A 20,036-nucleotide genomic window follows, 5' to 3' on the forward strand; every position below is an offset into this window, starting at 1 on the left:
AACAAATAAGACATAAACAAACTCAAGACAAAAAAAAAAGCACAAGTTTTTTTTAACAAAGGAACCTTATATAAGCTGCATTCTTAGAATCCCTTTTACATATATTGCACTCTCAAAAAAAACGAAAAAAAAAAAATGCAGAAAAAATATTTTTTTTACAAACACCTACAAAATTTTAAATATATATATAAAAACGTTGTAAATATACATATATGCATATGCACTCTTATACATATATAAAATAGAACCAAAAAAAAATACAAAACTAAAAGAAAAACAAACTGCACAAATCAACGGAAAAAAAAAATATATATATATATATATATATATACATATACATATATATATATTTGTATGAATTATATATGTATTCTTTATAATTCATATAATCTGGATAATTAAATTTAAAATAAAAATATATAAAAATAATAAATTAACAAAAGTATAGCCAAACAAATAAAATAACAAAGTATAATCAAACAAATAAAATAACAAACAAATTAACAAATAAAGGTCACAAAAAAAAAAAAAAAAAAAAATGAAAATACCAAGTAGGAAAAAGAAGTGCAGAGTAAATTTAAGGTCAAAAAAAAAATATATATATATGCAGAAAGACAAAAACTTCTTTTTTCAAAATATACAAATAGTTAGACAAATTATTCAATGATTATAAGAATATTTAAAAAAAAAAAAAAAAAAAAAAAAAAATAATTAAAATATTTTTACAAACAACCAAAAAAAAAAAAATAAAATAAAATAATAAAAATAACATAATAAATTAAATTACAAATAAACTAGAATAAGTAAACAAACAAATTAATAAAACAAAAATATTATACATATATAAATATATAATGTGTTTGTTTTTATTTCTTTTCTTCTTTTTTTAAATTGTTTCTTAAAAATCAAATTAGAAACAAAGAAAAAAAATTTAAAGAAAATTCTAGCATACTAATGTATAACAAATAAATTTTTTTTTTTTAGGATATTTAAAAAAAAAAAAATAATAAATAATAATAATAATAAAATAAATTAAAAATAAGTGTTACAAAAAAAAAACAAAATAAACAAAAAAAACAAAAAATAACAAAAAGGTTAAAAATATAATGAAATAAACATATAATTAAATAATAAAGTATCCACGATATAATCCAAATTTACAGATAAAAAAATATATATATATATATAACAATAAAAATAAAAGGATATAAAAATATATATATGTGTATTTAAAAATATTATAAAATACTGCATGCAAAATATTAAAAATATATACATATATTATACATATAATTACATATTTATACACATATAATAATATGCTTTATTTACATATACCAATTATATGATAATTTGAAATACAAACCTATTTACTTAACATTGTCTTTAATATTTTAAGAAATATAAGTATAATCAAAAGGAAAAAAAAAGTACACCCGTATGAAAGAAAAAATAAATACGTAAATAAAAATAAAATATCGTGTACGTTTATACACATATATATATATATATATATAAATATTTATATATATATATATATATATGTGTATACTTATTTTTTTTATTCTTTTTGCACACAGGAAATTTCCATCTATTTCCAAAGATCAATATTCCTTTTTTTTTTTTTTTTTGTTTTTTTATTTCGTTCCGTATTTCCATGCAAGCAATGTGCACAATTAAAAAAAAAAAAAAAAAAAAAAAATACATATAAATGTAAATGTAAATATAAATATAAATATAAATATACGTATGTCAATACTATAAAAATAGACATGCGAATTTACATATATAATTATATTTATATATTTATATATATATATTTATTTATGGTCTATCCATAGGCAATTTTTTAGAATATACACATAATATATTAATATATATTTATTATTTTGAATTCACAAATTATTCTTTTTAATTTGTACAGATAAATAATTATGAGCATTCAAAAAATATACATCTGTGGAAACGTTTAATTTTTTCTTTTTCTTTTTTAGTAATAGAAATTGTATATGTTAACAAGTACAAAGTAATACATAAGTAAATACATATATATGAACATATAAAAATTGTAATACTTTTATTAATGGTTATATATTCTTAATAACAAAACATTTTCCATATAACTTATTTTATATATATATATATATGTATATCTTATTGATTATTCTTTGCTTATGATTCACACATTTTTAAAATACGTTATACATAATAATTTCAAGAAATTATAACATATAATGAAAAAAAATATATAATAATAATAATAAATAAAATATTCATATATTTATATATTGAATATTTTAATCATCTTTTTTATTTTATTATTTTTTCTTAATATCTTCATAAGTTTGTATTTTAACTTATATATATTTTTTCAATAAAGCCATCAAAAAATAATTTTACTAAAAAAAAAAGAAAGAAAGATTATTCCATTACTCTTATTATAATATATATATTAAGTTAATATCTTTAAAATAATAATATATATTGTAAATATTGAGAATAATAAAAAAAAAAAAAAAAAAAAACAACCATATCTATGTGTGAGTGTTTATTTAGAAATTTTTTGCTTTAATATGATAAGAAGGAAAAATACGAAAAGGTCAATTATAAAAATTTCTAAGAACTGAAAAAAAAAATATAAAATTTTTATTTTTTTATTTTTATTCCTCTATGTTATTTGTGATAATTAAGATATCAAAAATATAAAATAAAGGAAAAATTTTATCTTTATTCTTTTTCATTTTTTTTTCTGAGAGATCATAAATATGAATATATACTATCCCAAATAAATAATGTAATACCGATAGGTACGTGGTCAATTTATTTTATTGTTTTTTCTTTCTAATATGTACAATATATATATATATATATATTTCCTAAAATTTGTATAGCTATTTATAATTGTATGCCTTAATTTATAATTCGTCGAATAACACATTTTCCTTTTATAAAAAATACTATACTATTTGAATCTTTAAAAAAAAAAAAAAAAAAAAAATTAATGTTTATATTTATGGGTATATATTAAATGTACTATTACAATAATTAATTCATAATTAGATAAAACTATAAATTAAAATAAAGATATATATATATAATGTATAAAAAAAGGATTATACATATTATTACTTGTGTTCTTTAATATATATATATTTATATTTATTTATTTATTTATTTATTTATTTATTCATATAATGATAAGGTTAAACTTTATAAAATTTGCTAAAATGGGACCAAGTAAAGGCAAAGGTCCATTAATAGCGAAATATGCTCCAGTTGGTTTTAAGAAAGGATTTGGAGCTATAGGCCTGGGAAAACATACAAAAAAAGGTATCTTACAAAGGCATAAAAAATGAAATATACACACAAAGGGATAGATATAAATACACAAATATATATATATATATATATATATATATATATATTATTCCTTATATATATTTTACTTTATTTTATTTTATTTTATTTTGTTTTATTTTGTTTTATTTTGTTTTTTTTCAATTAGGTTTTTTTATAATTAACAAAATGCTCGTACCAAACTATCGAGTCCCTGATTTGACGGACTGCCAAGTAAATACGAAAAATAAATAAAAAATAGAATATTATAAAAATAATAAAAGTAATGTCTCGCTACATATTTTATTTAAAAAGATGTAGTATCCCAATTTATTATATATTATATATTATATTTATTCTTTTTTTTTTTTTTTTTTTTTAATAGTTAAAACCATATGTATCGAAAAAAACACCTTTAATTGTTATGAAAAAACAACTAGGACCAAAAAGAAAAGTTTTAACCTAAAAATGCCCTTGGTATTGTATTTCATCATTTAAAAATTTTATTATCATATTTTAATATATATATATATATATATATATATATATATAAAGAAACCTAACAAACTCATAACTGGTATCATCAAAATATATATATAATATATATTTTATACTTAATATATATTTTTTATTTTTTTTTTTAATTATTTACAAAGTTTTCTAAATTTAATGGATATATATATGTTTATATTAAATATTGAAAGGTTAAAATGGAATATATATAAACAGAATAAAAAAAAAAAAAGTATATATATATATATATATATATTATATAATATATATGTATACAAATTATTTATCAGTGCGAAGGTTAATTTAATTTTATTATATTTTTATAATTATATATATATGTAATCCATTTGATATGCCTACTTTATAGTTTTTCAATATTATATATATTATATATATATATATATATATTATATATATGTTATATTTAAAAAGAATTAAATTATAATATAAATAAATAAATATATTTATATATATATTATTTCAGTATTTCGTTCTAATGTATTTATGTACCTATAAGTATACATGTTTTTATACTCATAAATATATAACATATATATATTAATCCTTTATTATTTTTTATTATTTATTTTATTCATTTTATTTATTTTATTTATTTATTTGTTTATTTATTTTTTTGTGTTTGATGCCAATGAGCCCTCTAAACGCGTCAATAATTCTAACCAACAGTAATAATTACAAAAATGCAGATGACGTATTTGAATATTTTTCTCATAAAATTAACGATGTGAATATTTCTTCTTCTGATACACATATACATGAAGAACTGTTAGGGGGAATTCTTTATATCGGTATTATATTAAGAAGAGCACAAAAGTTATCAAGTAATCATAAAAATATCTTAAACTGGATCGAATATTATAAAAATTGTCATATAAATGTAGATTTAGTACATGTTAATGAAAATAAAAATGAAGTCTCAACGTTAGATAATAAATTTAATCTATTGCAAGAAAATTTTTTTCACAAGGATATTAAAACAATTCACCGAAAAATTATAGGGAAAAAAAAAATAAAATGTACGCAACAAAATGGACATATAAATAATGGCGATGGTAATAATATAAATGATGATGATAATAATAAAAATGATGATCATAATAATAAAAATGATGATCATAATAATATAAATGATGATGATAATAATAAAAATGATGATAATAATAATATAAATGATGATAATAATAATATAAATGATGATCATAATAATAATAATCATAATGATAAGGGTGATTATGTTTTTTTTAATATGGATAGAAATGATCCACATCAAAATCATCAATTAGAAAAGCTCTTCTTTGAAAAGGATTCATCTTATCTGATACATGCCATTATGTATGTTATAGAATTACCACTATCAGTATCACAAAAATATCTCCATAAAAAACTAAACATAAAGGTTCAACTTGTAGAAAGTAAACAATCCGAGAAAACAAAAAATCTGCATAATATAATTGACAAAAAAGTTTTAAGCGAATTAAAAAATATTATGCACGCTCCTTCATCCATACTGAATAATATTCCATGGTCATCCACATTTACGTCGAATATGCTATACGAAAAAAAAAGGAGAGCAAAAAAAAAAATAAAGAAACATAATGATAAAATGATGAATAAAGAAAGTGATAGTGATCATAATAAAAATGAAAATGGGGAAAACCAAAATGAACATGATGATAAGAATTATGATAATATTTATAATGATGATAATAATTATGATGATGAGGATGATTATTATAATGATATGTATAGTGATGATAACAATGATAATAATATACATTATAATGATGAGGATGATAATTATGATTCTAATATTTATAATGACTTTTTTTCTAATACATATGATGATGAAAGGAATCATAAAGAAAATGAAAAAAAATTCCCTCTAAATGTCAATCCATATAATATATATAAATCATTAAATAAATATGATGATTATATGTTTAAAAAGAATATAAAAAAAAATACAAAATGTATTACATTAAATAAAGAAATTATAGTAATTAAACCCTTAAATATACAATGTAAAATTATAGATAATTATTTATTTATTCAAATTGAAAATATAACAAAACATAATTTAATATATATACATGAACTCTTTTCAAGATCTATTTCCATGAATTCAAATATATTCCCATTAAATTTATATCCTGAAGATATGTATTCTATTTATTATCCTATCGTTAATTTTGTGCAAATACTTTCTTTGAAAAACGTAAAAAAAAATAAACAAAAAAAAAAAGAACAAGAAAAAAAAAAAATAATAAAACAAATTAAACAACAAAATGATATTACAAGTGTATTAGCAAAAAAAAAATATAGTTTACAATCTGAAATACAAAATACAAATTATGATTATAATGAAAACACAAATGATAATATAAATGTACATAATGAAACAATATATAACAATGTTGTAGAAAATTTTCAAAATGATATTTATTCTTATAATAATAATTATCATGATGATAATAACAATGAGTATACTACATTTTCATTTAATAATGATAAAACTATTATTTCATTATCTATCAAATGGTGTATTGATAATACATCTAATAATTTCATATGGTCACAATATTGTATGGAAGTCGAAGTACCTACACAAAATATATTTAATCTAGAAATTTCTTTTGTTAAAGAAATAAATTATTCATCTATTTTAATAGCTATCTTTTCTTTCTTTAATAATCATCATGAAGATATACATTTAATTATAGAAATACAAGACGATAATAATCTCTTAAACAATCATATGCAACATTCACTTATTTCATTTAATTCCTCAATCGATGTAGGAATTATACATCCACAACAAAGAAAATCAGTACGTGTCAAAATGCTGGCTATAATGCTAGGACTTCATAACGTCCCTTATGTAAAAATTAAAGATAAACTTACAAACAAATATTATTTTGTAGATCTAGGAACCATACTGGTAACAGAATGAAGAATGAAGAATGAAGAGACATATATTTTTTAAAAAATATATAAAAATGTAATTCATATATATATATATATATGTACATATTATTTTTTTTTTTTTTTTTTTCGTATCGCGAGGGAAAAGAAATATGTAAAAAGAAAATTTCCCAACTATTTCAAATAAACAATTCGTTTTTAATTTTAAAGTTATATATTTTTATTATATTATTATAATTATTATATATTATATATATATATATATATATATTTTTTGTTTGTTTTTAAAATAAAATACTTTTTCATAATGAATATATATTATTCTTTCATTTATATGCTTTGCCTGTTTATGTTACACGGCAAACATTCTTTTTTTTGTAAAAAACATGAAAATATAAATAAACAAAAGGATTTGAAAAAAAATGATCTAATAAATAAAATAAAGATGAAAACAAATGAACTTAGATATATGTTTGATAATTTATATGTACAACATAAGAATATACCACTTTATATATTTGTTAAGGATCATAATGAAGAAAAAAGACATCTTTTAAAAAATATATTTTTATATGGAAAATTGCATTACCTTCAAGGCTTAAATACGCCTTTCTCAAAATTCTATATGTTATATAAGAATAAGAAACAAATACCCTCAACGTTAGAAAATATAAATATAATATATATATATATATATATGCAATATATATATATTTATTTATGTATGTATACTAACCAAATATGGATATATAATAATTATTTTTCTTCACATAATAACATACCATTTGTACTTTCTTTTTTTTTTTATGTATATATAAAGAATAAGATTGCAAAATAAAATACGGGAAGAGAAAAAGTTCATAGATAATATGGATAAATCATCCAAAAAAAAATACAGTAACTTTATATTTTATAAATATATATATACTAATATAATACACTATATAAACAACTATGAACATAATGCATATATATATATATATTTATTTATTTTATTATTAGTTAAAAATAAAATTGACAAATATACAAATTTGAATATAAACGTCAAGAAGTTATATTCAAACATAGGTTTCTTTAATGAAGAAAAGAAAATTATATATTTTAAAAGACCTTAATTTTTTATTATTACATATATATATTTTTTTTTTTACTGTACAGAAGGTAAAATTAATTCCTTAGAAAATTTCAAGGACATATAAGGTTTAAAAAAATAAAATACAAGAACAAGAACAATGATTATTTATTAAATTAATACATATATTTTAGTAGCTTCCAACAATTAACACGCAACATATATATATATATATATATATATTATTATTTAAATTGTCTCTTTTTTTTTTTTTTTTGGTTGTGTTTGTTTTGTTTTTTTTTTTAAACTTTTTATAATTTTTATTGCAAAACTGTTTAATTATCTTATAATTAATTTAAAAGGTCACACAAATATATATATATATATATATTTATAATATATTTCCATACATTCGATTCACTTTATTATATTTTTATGAACATATTTAAACGAATACTTTTAATTGTGCTTTCAAAAAAAACAACTGGCACAATATAATTTCCACAACATGAATATTAATAAATATATGTGTATATGTATTTATAAAATATATACAAAACAATAATAACACTTATTATAATATTCCTTTTAATAATCAAAAAAAAATATGGTAATATATATATTTAATACCTTTAACTTATTAACATAAATATTTCATGTATAATTAAATGATAAAAAAATTCATATTAATATAATATACTTATTATATATATAATAATATCATTATTTTTATATTATATGCATATACCTTTTTTATTTTTTATTTTTTATTTTTTATTTTTTATTTTTTATTTTTTTTTTTTTTTTTGTTTTTTAATGAGCTCTCATTTCAAAAGTATACCCCTTAAAAAATAATAAATATATAATATATATATGTATGTATTATTTATATATTATAATATATATGAGATGTTTTATATATAAAGAAACCCTAATAAATATATATATTAAATATATGTGACACTTTTATTTCAAAAAAAAATTACACTTTTTATTTTTTTTTTTTAAATTCATAAAAATATATTTTATTATAATCAATTTATTTATTTTTTCTTTCATTATATAATTTCAATAAATTTATATGTAAAAAAAAAAAAAAAAAGGGAAAAAAAAAAAAAAAATTATGAAATAAATATAACACAACACATTATATATTTCTTTTATTTAAAATAATGTATATATATTATAATATATATATTATATGGCTCCATATTAAAAAATAAAGTTTCAATACGTATATTTATTACATATTTATACATTATATTATATATAATAATATTATTTTATTTTTTTTTTAACTCATTTATAATATATTTTTATGTAAATATTTATGCCAGAAAAATTATACATACTGAAGAGCCCCTTAAAAAAAATATATATATTAAAATATATATATAATATTATATATATATATATATATATATAATATTATTATATGAAGGTAAAAAAGCACGTTGTTCTATCAACTGGATATAATACTATTTAATATTTATTTCAAAATAGGAAATTTTATTATTATTTTTTTTTTATATATTTTTTATTATTTAAAAAAAGGAAATTAAAAAAAATCTATTAAAAAATATGTATATTTTATAAAAATATGACAAAAATATGTATGTACAATTTTTATATCTAAGAAGAAATATATATATTAATATATTATATATATATATATATATATATATATATATATATATATATATATTATAATAAATATTAAAATATGATATTATATATATTTATATAATATATATATTATATATATATATAATATATTAACTTTTAAAATAAAAAGGGTATATATATTAAAAAAATGTATATATAATATAATAAACATATGAGATATATAATACAAAATCCGTAACCCGCATTTATATTATTATATTATATATATATATATATTATATATTTAATATACATATAAAATTATATATTTTATAAACCTCGTAAAATTTTAAACTTACTTAAATAAATAATATTTATATATATATTGTATATATATATGTATATGATATTAAATTTATATAATTTTGTTTTATTTATATATTTGTATGTATATATATATAATAATAATATATAATAGAAATATATATAAAGTATATATTTTTTATTTATATATATATATAAACATGATCAATGAACAAAATAAAAAAAAACCCTCCTAAAAAAAATATGCTTTCTTTTAAATATATATCATTTAATTATTTATTACATACATTACATATAATATATTATGTTTAAAATATAATAAAACATATATATATATATATATTATATATATTAAAAAATAATTTATTTTTTTTTTATTTTTTTATTTTATTTTTATTTTTTATTTTTTATTCTTTTTACTCAATAAAATATTTTTTCTTTACAAAATAAAATATATAGAATTATTTTTAAAATATTTTTATAATTATATAAATTTTAAAAACCTTTAAGTGTAATGTTATTATTAGTTAATAATATAATAATACCTTTTTTTTTTTTTTTTTTCCCTTTTTTTATATAATATAATCATATTTATATATAAATATTATGTTTTATTATTATATAAAAGAAAAAAAAAAAATAAACAAACAAACAAAAAAATATATAGTATTTATGTATATATGTTTCTTAATATATATAAAAAAAATATTATAACCTTCTTTTGTTATTTTATATAAATATATATATATTATATATATTTTTCTTATAATTATAATACCTATATGATATATATATGAAAATATATATGATTATATATATATATATATATATATATTAAAAAAGAAATAAAGAAAAGAATCTTATGCTATAAAATATTAGGGAATTTATATAGAATTCATTGATATTACAAAAAATACTGAAGAAAAGGCTCATAAAAAAATATATATATATAATATATATATAATATATATTTTTTTTTTAATATAGGATATTATTCCTGTACATATATATATATATATATATATATATATATATATATATATATATATACATATATGTATTTATATACATTCATATCTATATGAATTATTTTCTCGTTATAAAAGTAAAACATTGTAAGGATTTCCTTTATAAAAATATTTGCCTCATATCTTTTTATTCATATTTCACTAAAAGAACCATATAAAATAACCAACAAAAAGAAGAAAGAAAAAAAAAAAAAAAAAAAAAAAAAAAAGGAAAAAGGAAAAAAAATAATTTTTAATATCATGGAAAAATATAATTTGAAAGAAGATAATATCATGGATCAAGATAATAGTGACAATCCAAATTATTGTGACAATCCAAATTATTGTGACAATCCAAATTATTGTGATAATCCAAATTATTGTGACAATCCAAATTATTGTGATAATCCAAATTATTGTGATAATCCAAATAATTGTGATATTCCAAATAACTGTGATATTCCAAATAATTGTGATATTCCAAATAACTGTGATATTCCAAATAATTGTGATATTCCAAATAATTGTGATAATCCAAATAATTGTGATAATCCAAATAATTATGACAATCCAAATAATCATGATAATCCAAATAATCATGATAATCCAAATAATCATGATAACCCAAACAATAATGATAACCCAACTAACAATGAAGAATACATGAACAACTTATTAATAAAAGAAGGAGAGGATTATATTGATGAGAATTTGTTGGCATATACAAGAAATGAATTTCTTTATGCATATAAAGAATTAATATTAGAAAAAAAAGGTCTAGGAGAGGACCATGAATTACCTTTATGTAGTAATAAATTTAAATTTCCAGAATTAGAAAAACATTATCGAAATTTTGATGAAGATAATGATCAACAATATAATGTATCTTTTGATAGAGAATTTGATAATAGGAGGTTAAATGATGAGCATGATTTTCATAATGAAAAAAATAGATATAAAAATAGAAACGAATTTTTTTACAACAATAATAATAATAATAATAACAATAATAATAATAACCATAATAATTATAACAATAATAATAATAATGAAAGAAACGATTTTTATTCTAGAAATAATTTAAATGATTCTTTTGATTCTTTAAATAATAATGATAATAACAATAATAATAATATGAATAGGAGAAATAACTTTTCTATACGTAATAATAAATTTAATAAATTTAATGACAATAATATGTCAAACATAAATAATAATCATAATAATAATAATTTTGATCATAACAATAGAAATAGTTATAAGAAGAGTAATTATGCTACAGATAATAATAATATGAATAATATGAATAATATGAATAATGTGAATAATATGAATAATATCAATAATATGAATAATAATAACAATAATTTAAATAATAATAATATAGGTGGTACTAAAAAATTGTTATGGAGAGATAGTGATAAAACAGGAAGTATATCAACGTGGCGTCTAGGAAAAAATTCTGTAACAAATCATAATTCAAGTATGAATCATATGAATAATAATATAAACAAATTAAATAATACAAATATAATAATGTCACATAATAATAATAAAATGGGTGATAATAAAAGAGGACATAAATCATTTAATAAAAATTATAATAATGATTCAAAGAGTAATATATCTAATGATATGAAAAATAGTATATCTCATGATATGAACATGGATAATATGAATAATTACATGCACCATCATTATAATAATAATAATAGTGATATCACAAAAATGACGAATAAAAATAATTATGCTAAAGATAGAAATATTAGTCACATGAAAAGAGAAGATTATTACACAAATGATAGTCATTACAATGATGGATTGAATAATACAAATAATATTAATCACATTAATCATATTAATCATATGAATAACAATAATAACAATAATAACAACAATAATAATAATAATAATAAACATCTGAACAATAACAATACTGCTAACAATTTTGCAAATAATCAAGTTCCTTATATTCATCATATGAATAATAATGAAAATGTCGCAGGTGGAACAAACGATCTTGTTACTGATCATTCAAAAAGAAATGTAGAAAATTATAACAATCAAAACTTTGTCAGTGCAAATAAAAACAGTAACCTACAAAATAATTCAGCAAATTATTACAATAAAGGTGTTAATAATATGGCAAAGAAGACAAGCGAAATGTATAATGCATCTTCTTATTATGGGGTCTCTTCTAATGTTAATAATAATATGGAGGAATGGAAAATGAAAAAATACAAAAGGTTCAACAATAATAATATGAATAATAATAATAATAATAATGTGAATAGTATGAATAATATGAATAATAATGCTCATTATAATAATCATCAGCATATAAATAATAATACAGGGGCTAATGAATCATATCGTTTGTTAGAAGAAAAGTTTAAAAAAGATAGCAATCAAAATGAATATCCACACAATTTATATATGAATAAGAATAATGAATTGAATAAAATGAATCCCAATACATTAACCCATATGAGAGATAACAACAACAATAATAATAATAATAATAATAATAATTTTAATTATAATAATAATAATAACTTTAATTTCAATCAAAATCAGTATGGACAAAAAGGAAGCACCAGTGTTAATGTTACAAATAATATAAGCACATCTAATAATGCAAATAATTCTTTTAATTATATGAATAATATAAGTAATAATAATGAAGTAGTAGAAAAAAATAAAGGATATTATAAAGACTCCTCAAATAAAAATAACAACAACAATAATAATAATATCAATAATATCAATAATATCAATAATAATAATAATAATAATAATTCTGTTGAAAATGTGGAAAATAATTTAGTTAAGAAAAATGAAAAAAACAATACCTCTTCTCACCACTCTTATGATAACACAAAAAATCAAACCACCAATTTTATTGGATCACATTATTATAATAAAAACTTAAGAACGAACGAAAAAAGAAACTCGAAAAATGAAAAAAATGTTATAGAAGATGATTGGAGTTTAATAAGGAAAAAAAATAGTATCACAGATAATAAAAAGGCATCTGATGATTTGTTGTGGCATAAAATGAGTGAACAATTTGATAGAAATAATAAAAGCATATTAGAATCGTCGGAGAAAAAAAAAGATCAAGTTATTAATAAAAATGATAATAAAACAGATGCAAAAAATAAGAATAAAGAATCATCAAAGGATAAAAAAAATGAAGGATGCAACGTAAATAATAAGAAGGATGAAAAAAATAATAATAATAATGATGACGATCCAGATAATAATAATAATAATAGTAATAATAATAGTAATTATAATACTAGTGCTCCCATAACAAATACTGCCATTGCTGGCGCAAAAGGAAAAACACAAAATAATAACAGCAACAATAATAATAACAACAACAACAATAATAATAATAACAATAATAATAATAAGAGTAGTCGTATGTATGGACATTCCATTTCATCAATTAACAAGGAACATCATTCAGATAAAAATAATTACAACAAAGACAAAACTGTCAATAATAATATGTCCATGTTAAAAAATAAAAAAAATAATGATAGCGTGCTTTCCACTGGAAGTAATATAAATAGTTTGAATAATATGATTAATCATCTTAAGGATAACGATATGAATATAGATAAAAAAAAAAAAAAAAATGTAGAATTAAATATCCATGTTGAAAAAAATGAAAACCAATTAAATTCAAAAGAAGGTAATAATTCACCCAATAAACTTAACAGTAACCAAAATAATAACAATAATAATAATAAGCAGAAGAAGAAAAAAAAAAAAAATGAAAAAGATAATAAATTGACGAAAAATGTAGAAGAGAATGATATGAACAAAAAATCATACAATGCATTAGATAACATGACATCTGAACTAGAAAAAAAGGATATTATATTAAATGGAAATGATAAAAAAACAAATAATAATATTATTCATAATAATGAAAATCATAAACGTTTTGATAATGAGAATTATCTATTTGGAGATAACCAAATTAATAATTATTACTGGGATAAACAACAACATAATAATAATAATAATAATATCATGTTGATGGAAAATATGCCACAAGATAACTTGTTACAAAAAATTAAACATAATAGTATGAGTGCAGAAAATTTAAATGAATGTTTTACACATAATGATAATGATCTATTATATAATGCAGAGGAATTAAAATTAAGAGAATTTAAAAATAGTCATATGAATCTTACAAATAATAATATTATTAATTACGATCAATCAACTTTTGAGGGCAATTTTTCTAATGAACACTTTCAATATCTTGGATATAATATTAATGAAAATATAGACAAAGAGAGTAGTGTATCTAACATGAATATGTCACATGTGCATACAAATAGTTTTGTAGATAGACAAAAGGAATATATAGTAAATGATGAACATATACCATTTAATAGATTAGATAATGAAATGATATTTAAAAAAATTGCAGAAAAACTTAATATTGATGAATCTGTTTTAAATAAATTAAGTGAATATGATAAACAGGAGCTTTTAAAACATTTATTCTTAAGTAATACAAATGTTGAAGATACATTAGAAAATAATAATAATAATATGTATAATACTTATCACATGGACAATAATAATATGATGTTAAATAATTTTGATGACCATTTTAATAAACATAATATTCCACAAGGTTATCATGATGAACTGGTTGAAGATAATGTACATGCAAATGTAGATATGTTAAGAAACAGATGTAGTGAAAAAATAAATTCTAATATACCTTCAAATGTGTATTCTGAATGTATGCTGAATAATAAGTCTATCGAAGAAAATAACTTAGACGATATAAATAATAATAATATTAACAATATTAATAATGAAGATGATGATAATGATAATAATGATAATAATGATAATAATAATAATAATAATGATAATAATAATAATAATAATAATAATAATAATAATAATAAAGAGACAAATAAGTCATCCAAAAATGATAACAAATGGTTACGTTTTTTCAGATTTAATAAGAAAGCAAATCCAAATGAAGAAAAAATATTAAAAGAATTGTCACAAGAAGAAGATACAAATAATAAACAAGATAGTAGTAGTAGTAGTAGTAATAATAATAATAATTTATTCAAGAAATATTCAAATATTATAGAAAATACAAATAATCATATAAATAATAATATTATTAATAATAATAATAAGATGAATACTGTAGATACCTTTCTACCATGTGATATGAATGAAAATAAAAAAGAACAATTATTTTTATTAGAAAAATCGACATCAAATTGTGAAGAAGAAACAAGAAATAGAAATAATACAAGTATTAGTAGTAGTGTTAATATAACATTAGATAAAAGTACTAATTCAACCTATCAGCGAACGAATTCTTCGATGATTATTATGCAAAATGTTATAGGAAAAAATAATAATAATAATAATAATATTAATAATAATATTAATAATAATAATAATAATGATACAGTTGGTAATTCAAGTAGTACAGAAGATATTAATAAAGTTACAAAAAATATTCATGTAATAAAAGAACAACAAAAAGTAAATCAGACATCATTAAAAATTGATGAAAATGATGAAGAAATAAATTTTAATAATGTCATCTTAAAAAATATTAAAATTATGAATAGTATAAATAAATTAAATGGAGATATATGGCAATATAAAGATCCAAGTGGTAATATACAAGGACCTTTTTCTTCAGAACTTATGTTTTATTGGTGGTGTTTAAATTATTTTCCTTATGATTTACCTATACGATTTAATGAAAATATGCCATGGATTCGATTTAATGATATGTTTCCATTTGGATCATTTCCATTTGTATTACCTTTAACTCCTATGAAAAGAAATATAAAAAATGTAGAACAACAAGAGGACATTGATAGTTTTAATAGTAATATGACAAATAGTAATGTAATAAATAGTAATATATTAAATAATAATATGATTAATCCACATATGTTGTTCAATAATATGAACAATGCAAATCTTATGAATGCTCAACCATTTAAGAATATCATATCTGATAGTAGTAGTAATAATAATAATAATATTAATCATTTTAACAGCTTGAAGAATCATTCATTTAACGCAAATGCAGGGGAAACAATATATAATATAAATAAACAAGAATATATGAACGAATTAAAACAAGAACTTTATAATGCGAAAGAATATATTGATTTGCTTAAAGAAAAAAAAATGCAACTTGAAACTTGTCTCATACAATTACAAAAAAGAGATCAAACAGATGAAGATGAAATAAAAATGATTGCCCAGTATAATAAAAATTTGGAAGCTTTGAATAAAATTATTTATATGGAACAAGAAAAATTTCTAAGAATGAGCAATATTAATAATATGAACAATATGAAGATTATGTATGATATGAAAAATAGTATGAATAATATATATAATAATAATAATAATAATAATATACAATATATAAACAATATAGAAATTGAAAATATAACTAATCCATATAAAACAATTGGAGATGATAATAATAAAAAGGATTCTTTAGATTTATTAAATAATCATTTAAAATCTGATAAGTTCAAAAATGAAGTAAAAGATGTATTAAAAATTAATGCTACAGATAGTGCTATGATAAATAATTATCATATGAACATAAAAGAAAATAACTCTACAACATTAAGAGATTCTCATCATTATATCACAACAACAGCAACAACAAATCAAAACAATAATAATAATAATAATAATAATAATAATAGTAATTTATTAAATACATTGAATACATTTCTTTCCGATAAAAATAATTCATTGCAGGCAATGAACCCATCCGTTCTATTTAATGACAAATTAAATTATCTAACCAACAAATTACTACAAAACAAAAAAGAAAATATTCTTCTCAATCTAAATAATAATATGAATGAAATGGATATTTTAAACTTTCTTCATATGGAACAAAAAAAAAATATCTCTCAAGAAAATATTAATTTACATAATGAAAAGGATAATTATAATGAAACTGCAAAAAATAGTATATATAATGATATGGATTTAAACTACAACAATGATAATAATGATAATAATAATGAAAATAATGAAGATAATGAAAATAATGAAAATAATGACAATAATAATAATATCCAAATAGATAATCTCTTACATAAATTTATCTTGAATAATGATGCCATAAATTTACAAAATGAAAAACAAAACAACTCAAATATAAACAACTTATCAAATAAACAATCTAATAATAATATAAATCCTGAATTATCATCCATTGCAAACAATAATAATGTAAAAGTAAAAAGTGAAGATAAAATCATGGCAACACTAGATAATACTATTACACATAAAGATAATACTATTAAACATGAAGATAGTAAAAAGAGAAAATCCATTGCAACTACAACTACTACAACAACAACAACAATAACAACAGCAACTTTAATTAAGGAACCAAAAAAAAGTGAACAAGAAGATGACAAGATTAATAAAAATAATAATGTCTCCATGACAAAAAAAGAAAAAAAAAATAAAAAAGAAGAAAATAAAATCTTAGATAATGAAAAAGAAAAATTAAAAAAGAAAAGCCAAGTTATTGAAAATAACTCAAAAGAACAATTAACTGATTTAAACAAAGAAAAAAAAGGAAAAAATAAAAAAAAGAGAAAAGATGAAACAATAGATAATACAACAAATATCAACAATAATATAATGACAAACACTGTAGGAAAAAAACAAACAAATAAAAGTGAAGAGACTTTAAATCAATTAGTACAAGAAGAAACAATAACAAAAAAACATAAAAAAGATAGTAAAGTGGGAATACCTTCAAAAGTGGAAGAAGACAAAAAATGTAATATAAAAAATGACAACAAAAATAAAAATAATCAAAATAATCAAAGTAATCAAAGTAATCAAAATAATCATATTATTAATAACAATCAACCCTTAAGCAATAATGTTGAAGAGAAAAAAAAAGGAAGCATAATAGAAATCAAAAAAAACGAAAAAACCAAAGAAACAAATAATAATGCACCAAAAAAAAAAGTAGAAAAAATGAAATGGTCTATATTAAGTGATAGAAAAATAGATAAACTAGTAGATATAATGAAAGTAGAAGAAAAAAATATAAATATGCAAATTAAATTAGAAAATTCTAAAAAAAAATTATTAAATAATATGAATAATAATATGAATACGAAAAAAGCTGGATGGGATATTAATCATAATAATAATGAAAAAAATTCAGATGTTGCTGACTTCCCATATTTAACAACAGGTGTTAAAACAAGTAAAGTTAAAACATCAAATAAAAATAATGGAAATAATAATAAAGTTAATACAAACAATCAAGAAATTAATCAAAGCGACAAAAAAAATAATAACAATAAAATTAATGAAAAAAAAAAATGGAAAAATGATAATAATGATAATAATTTATTAATAGCTGAAGAAAATAAAAAATTCCCACCTCTTGTTAATTCTCTTAACGTTAAATGTAAAAAGAAAATACCATAATAAAATATATATATATTATATATATGTGTGTGTTTGTGTATATATGTATATATTTATTCATTTGTTTATATATATATATATATATATATATATATATATATATATATTTATTTATTTATTTTTTTTTTCTAGCCGAAAATAAAAAAAAATCAATTACCCATGAACATCAAGCAACAGGTATGGCATTTTTATAATCTTTCATAAAATTAATATAAAAAAAAAAATATATATTACTCTTGAAATATTTATCACATAATAAATATTATATATATATATATATATATATATATGTATATTTTTTATTTTATTTTATTTTTTTAGATTTAAAGCAATTAACAGCATTGTGCAAATTACCCTTGGATGATTCATTACTAAATTTTTTGAAAAATTTTAAAGTAAGGATATATAAAAAATAATACATAATAATATATATATGTGTATATATTTTTATATTTTTATATTTATAATATTTTTTTGACATTTTTTATTTTATAGAAAGCTGATGAAATATATGCTTTTCTTCAACATAGTGTAGAGGATAAAAAAAAATTAAACCATTTTGCTAATGAATTTATCAGAATAAACAATAAAAATAATACAAATAATAATGAAAAAAAAAAAAAATAATCATTATATGAATATTCGATTTTAAGCCATCAAATTTGTATATATATATATATTAATATTTAATTATATGTATGATTTTTTTTTTTTTTTTTCTT

The 20,036-nt window shown here is 17.8% G+C and overlaps 4 protein-coding genes across 4 annotated transcripts; all 4 read left to right on the forward strand.

The window, feature by feature from the left end:
- Nucleotides 1-3,194: 3,194 nt before the first annotated feature.
- PADL01_0602300 (mitochondrial ribosomal protein L41, putative) lies at nt 3,195-3,802 on the forward strand (the record flags this gene model as incomplete). Its single annotated transcript, XM_028680743.1, has 3 exons — nt 3,195-3,330; nt 3,506-3,570; nt 3,722-3,802. 3 exons carry the CDS (start codon nt 3,195-3,197, stop codon nt 3,800-3,802), a joined length of 282 nt encoding a protein of 93 aa, XP_028537190.1.
- Nucleotides 3,803-4,492: 690 nt separating this feature from the next.
- Nucleotides 4,493-6,820, forward strand: PADL01_0602400 (conserved Plasmodium protein, unknown function; the record flags this gene model as incomplete). Its single annotated transcript, XM_028680744.1, has 1 exon — nt 4,493-6,820. The coding sequence occupies one exon, from the start codon at nt 4,493-4,495 to the stop codon at nt 6,818-6,820; it is 2,328 nt and encodes a 775-aa protein (XP_028537191.1).
- Nucleotides 6,821-7,099: 279 nt separating this feature from the next.
- PADL01_0602500 (conserved Plasmodium protein, unknown function) lies at nt 7,100-7,991 on the forward strand (the record flags this gene model as incomplete). Its single annotated transcript, XM_028680745.1, has 4 exons — nt 7,100-7,452; nt 7,613-7,689; nt 7,795-7,860; nt 7,951-7,991. The coding sequence occupies 4 exons, from the start codon at nt 7,100-7,102 to the stop codon at nt 7,989-7,991; spliced, it is 537 nt and encodes a 178-aa protein (XP_028537192.1).
- Nucleotides 7,992-11,061: 3,070 nt separating this feature from the next.
- On the forward strand, nt 11,062-19,941 carry PADL01_0602600 (conserved Plasmodium protein, unknown function; the record flags this gene model as incomplete). The annotated part of the gene is made up of 4 exons (XM_028680746.1): nt 11,062-19,294; nt 19,447-19,491; nt 19,636-19,709; nt 19,810-19,941. 4 exons carry the CDS (start codon nt 11,062-11,064, stop codon nt 19,939-19,941), a joined length of 8,484 nt encoding a protein of 2,827 aa, XP_028537193.1.
- Between the last annotated feature and the right edge of the window lie 95 nt (nt 19,942-20,036).

The sequence above is a fragment of the Plasmodium sp. gorilla clade G2 genome, assembly GCF_900097015.1.
Source record: "Plasmodium sp. gorilla clade G2 genome assembly, chromosome: 6".
In the NCBI taxonomy this organism is placed as follows: domain Eukaryota; phylum Apicomplexa; class Aconoidasida; order Haemosporida; family Plasmodiidae; genus Plasmodium; species Plasmodium adleri (nom. inval.).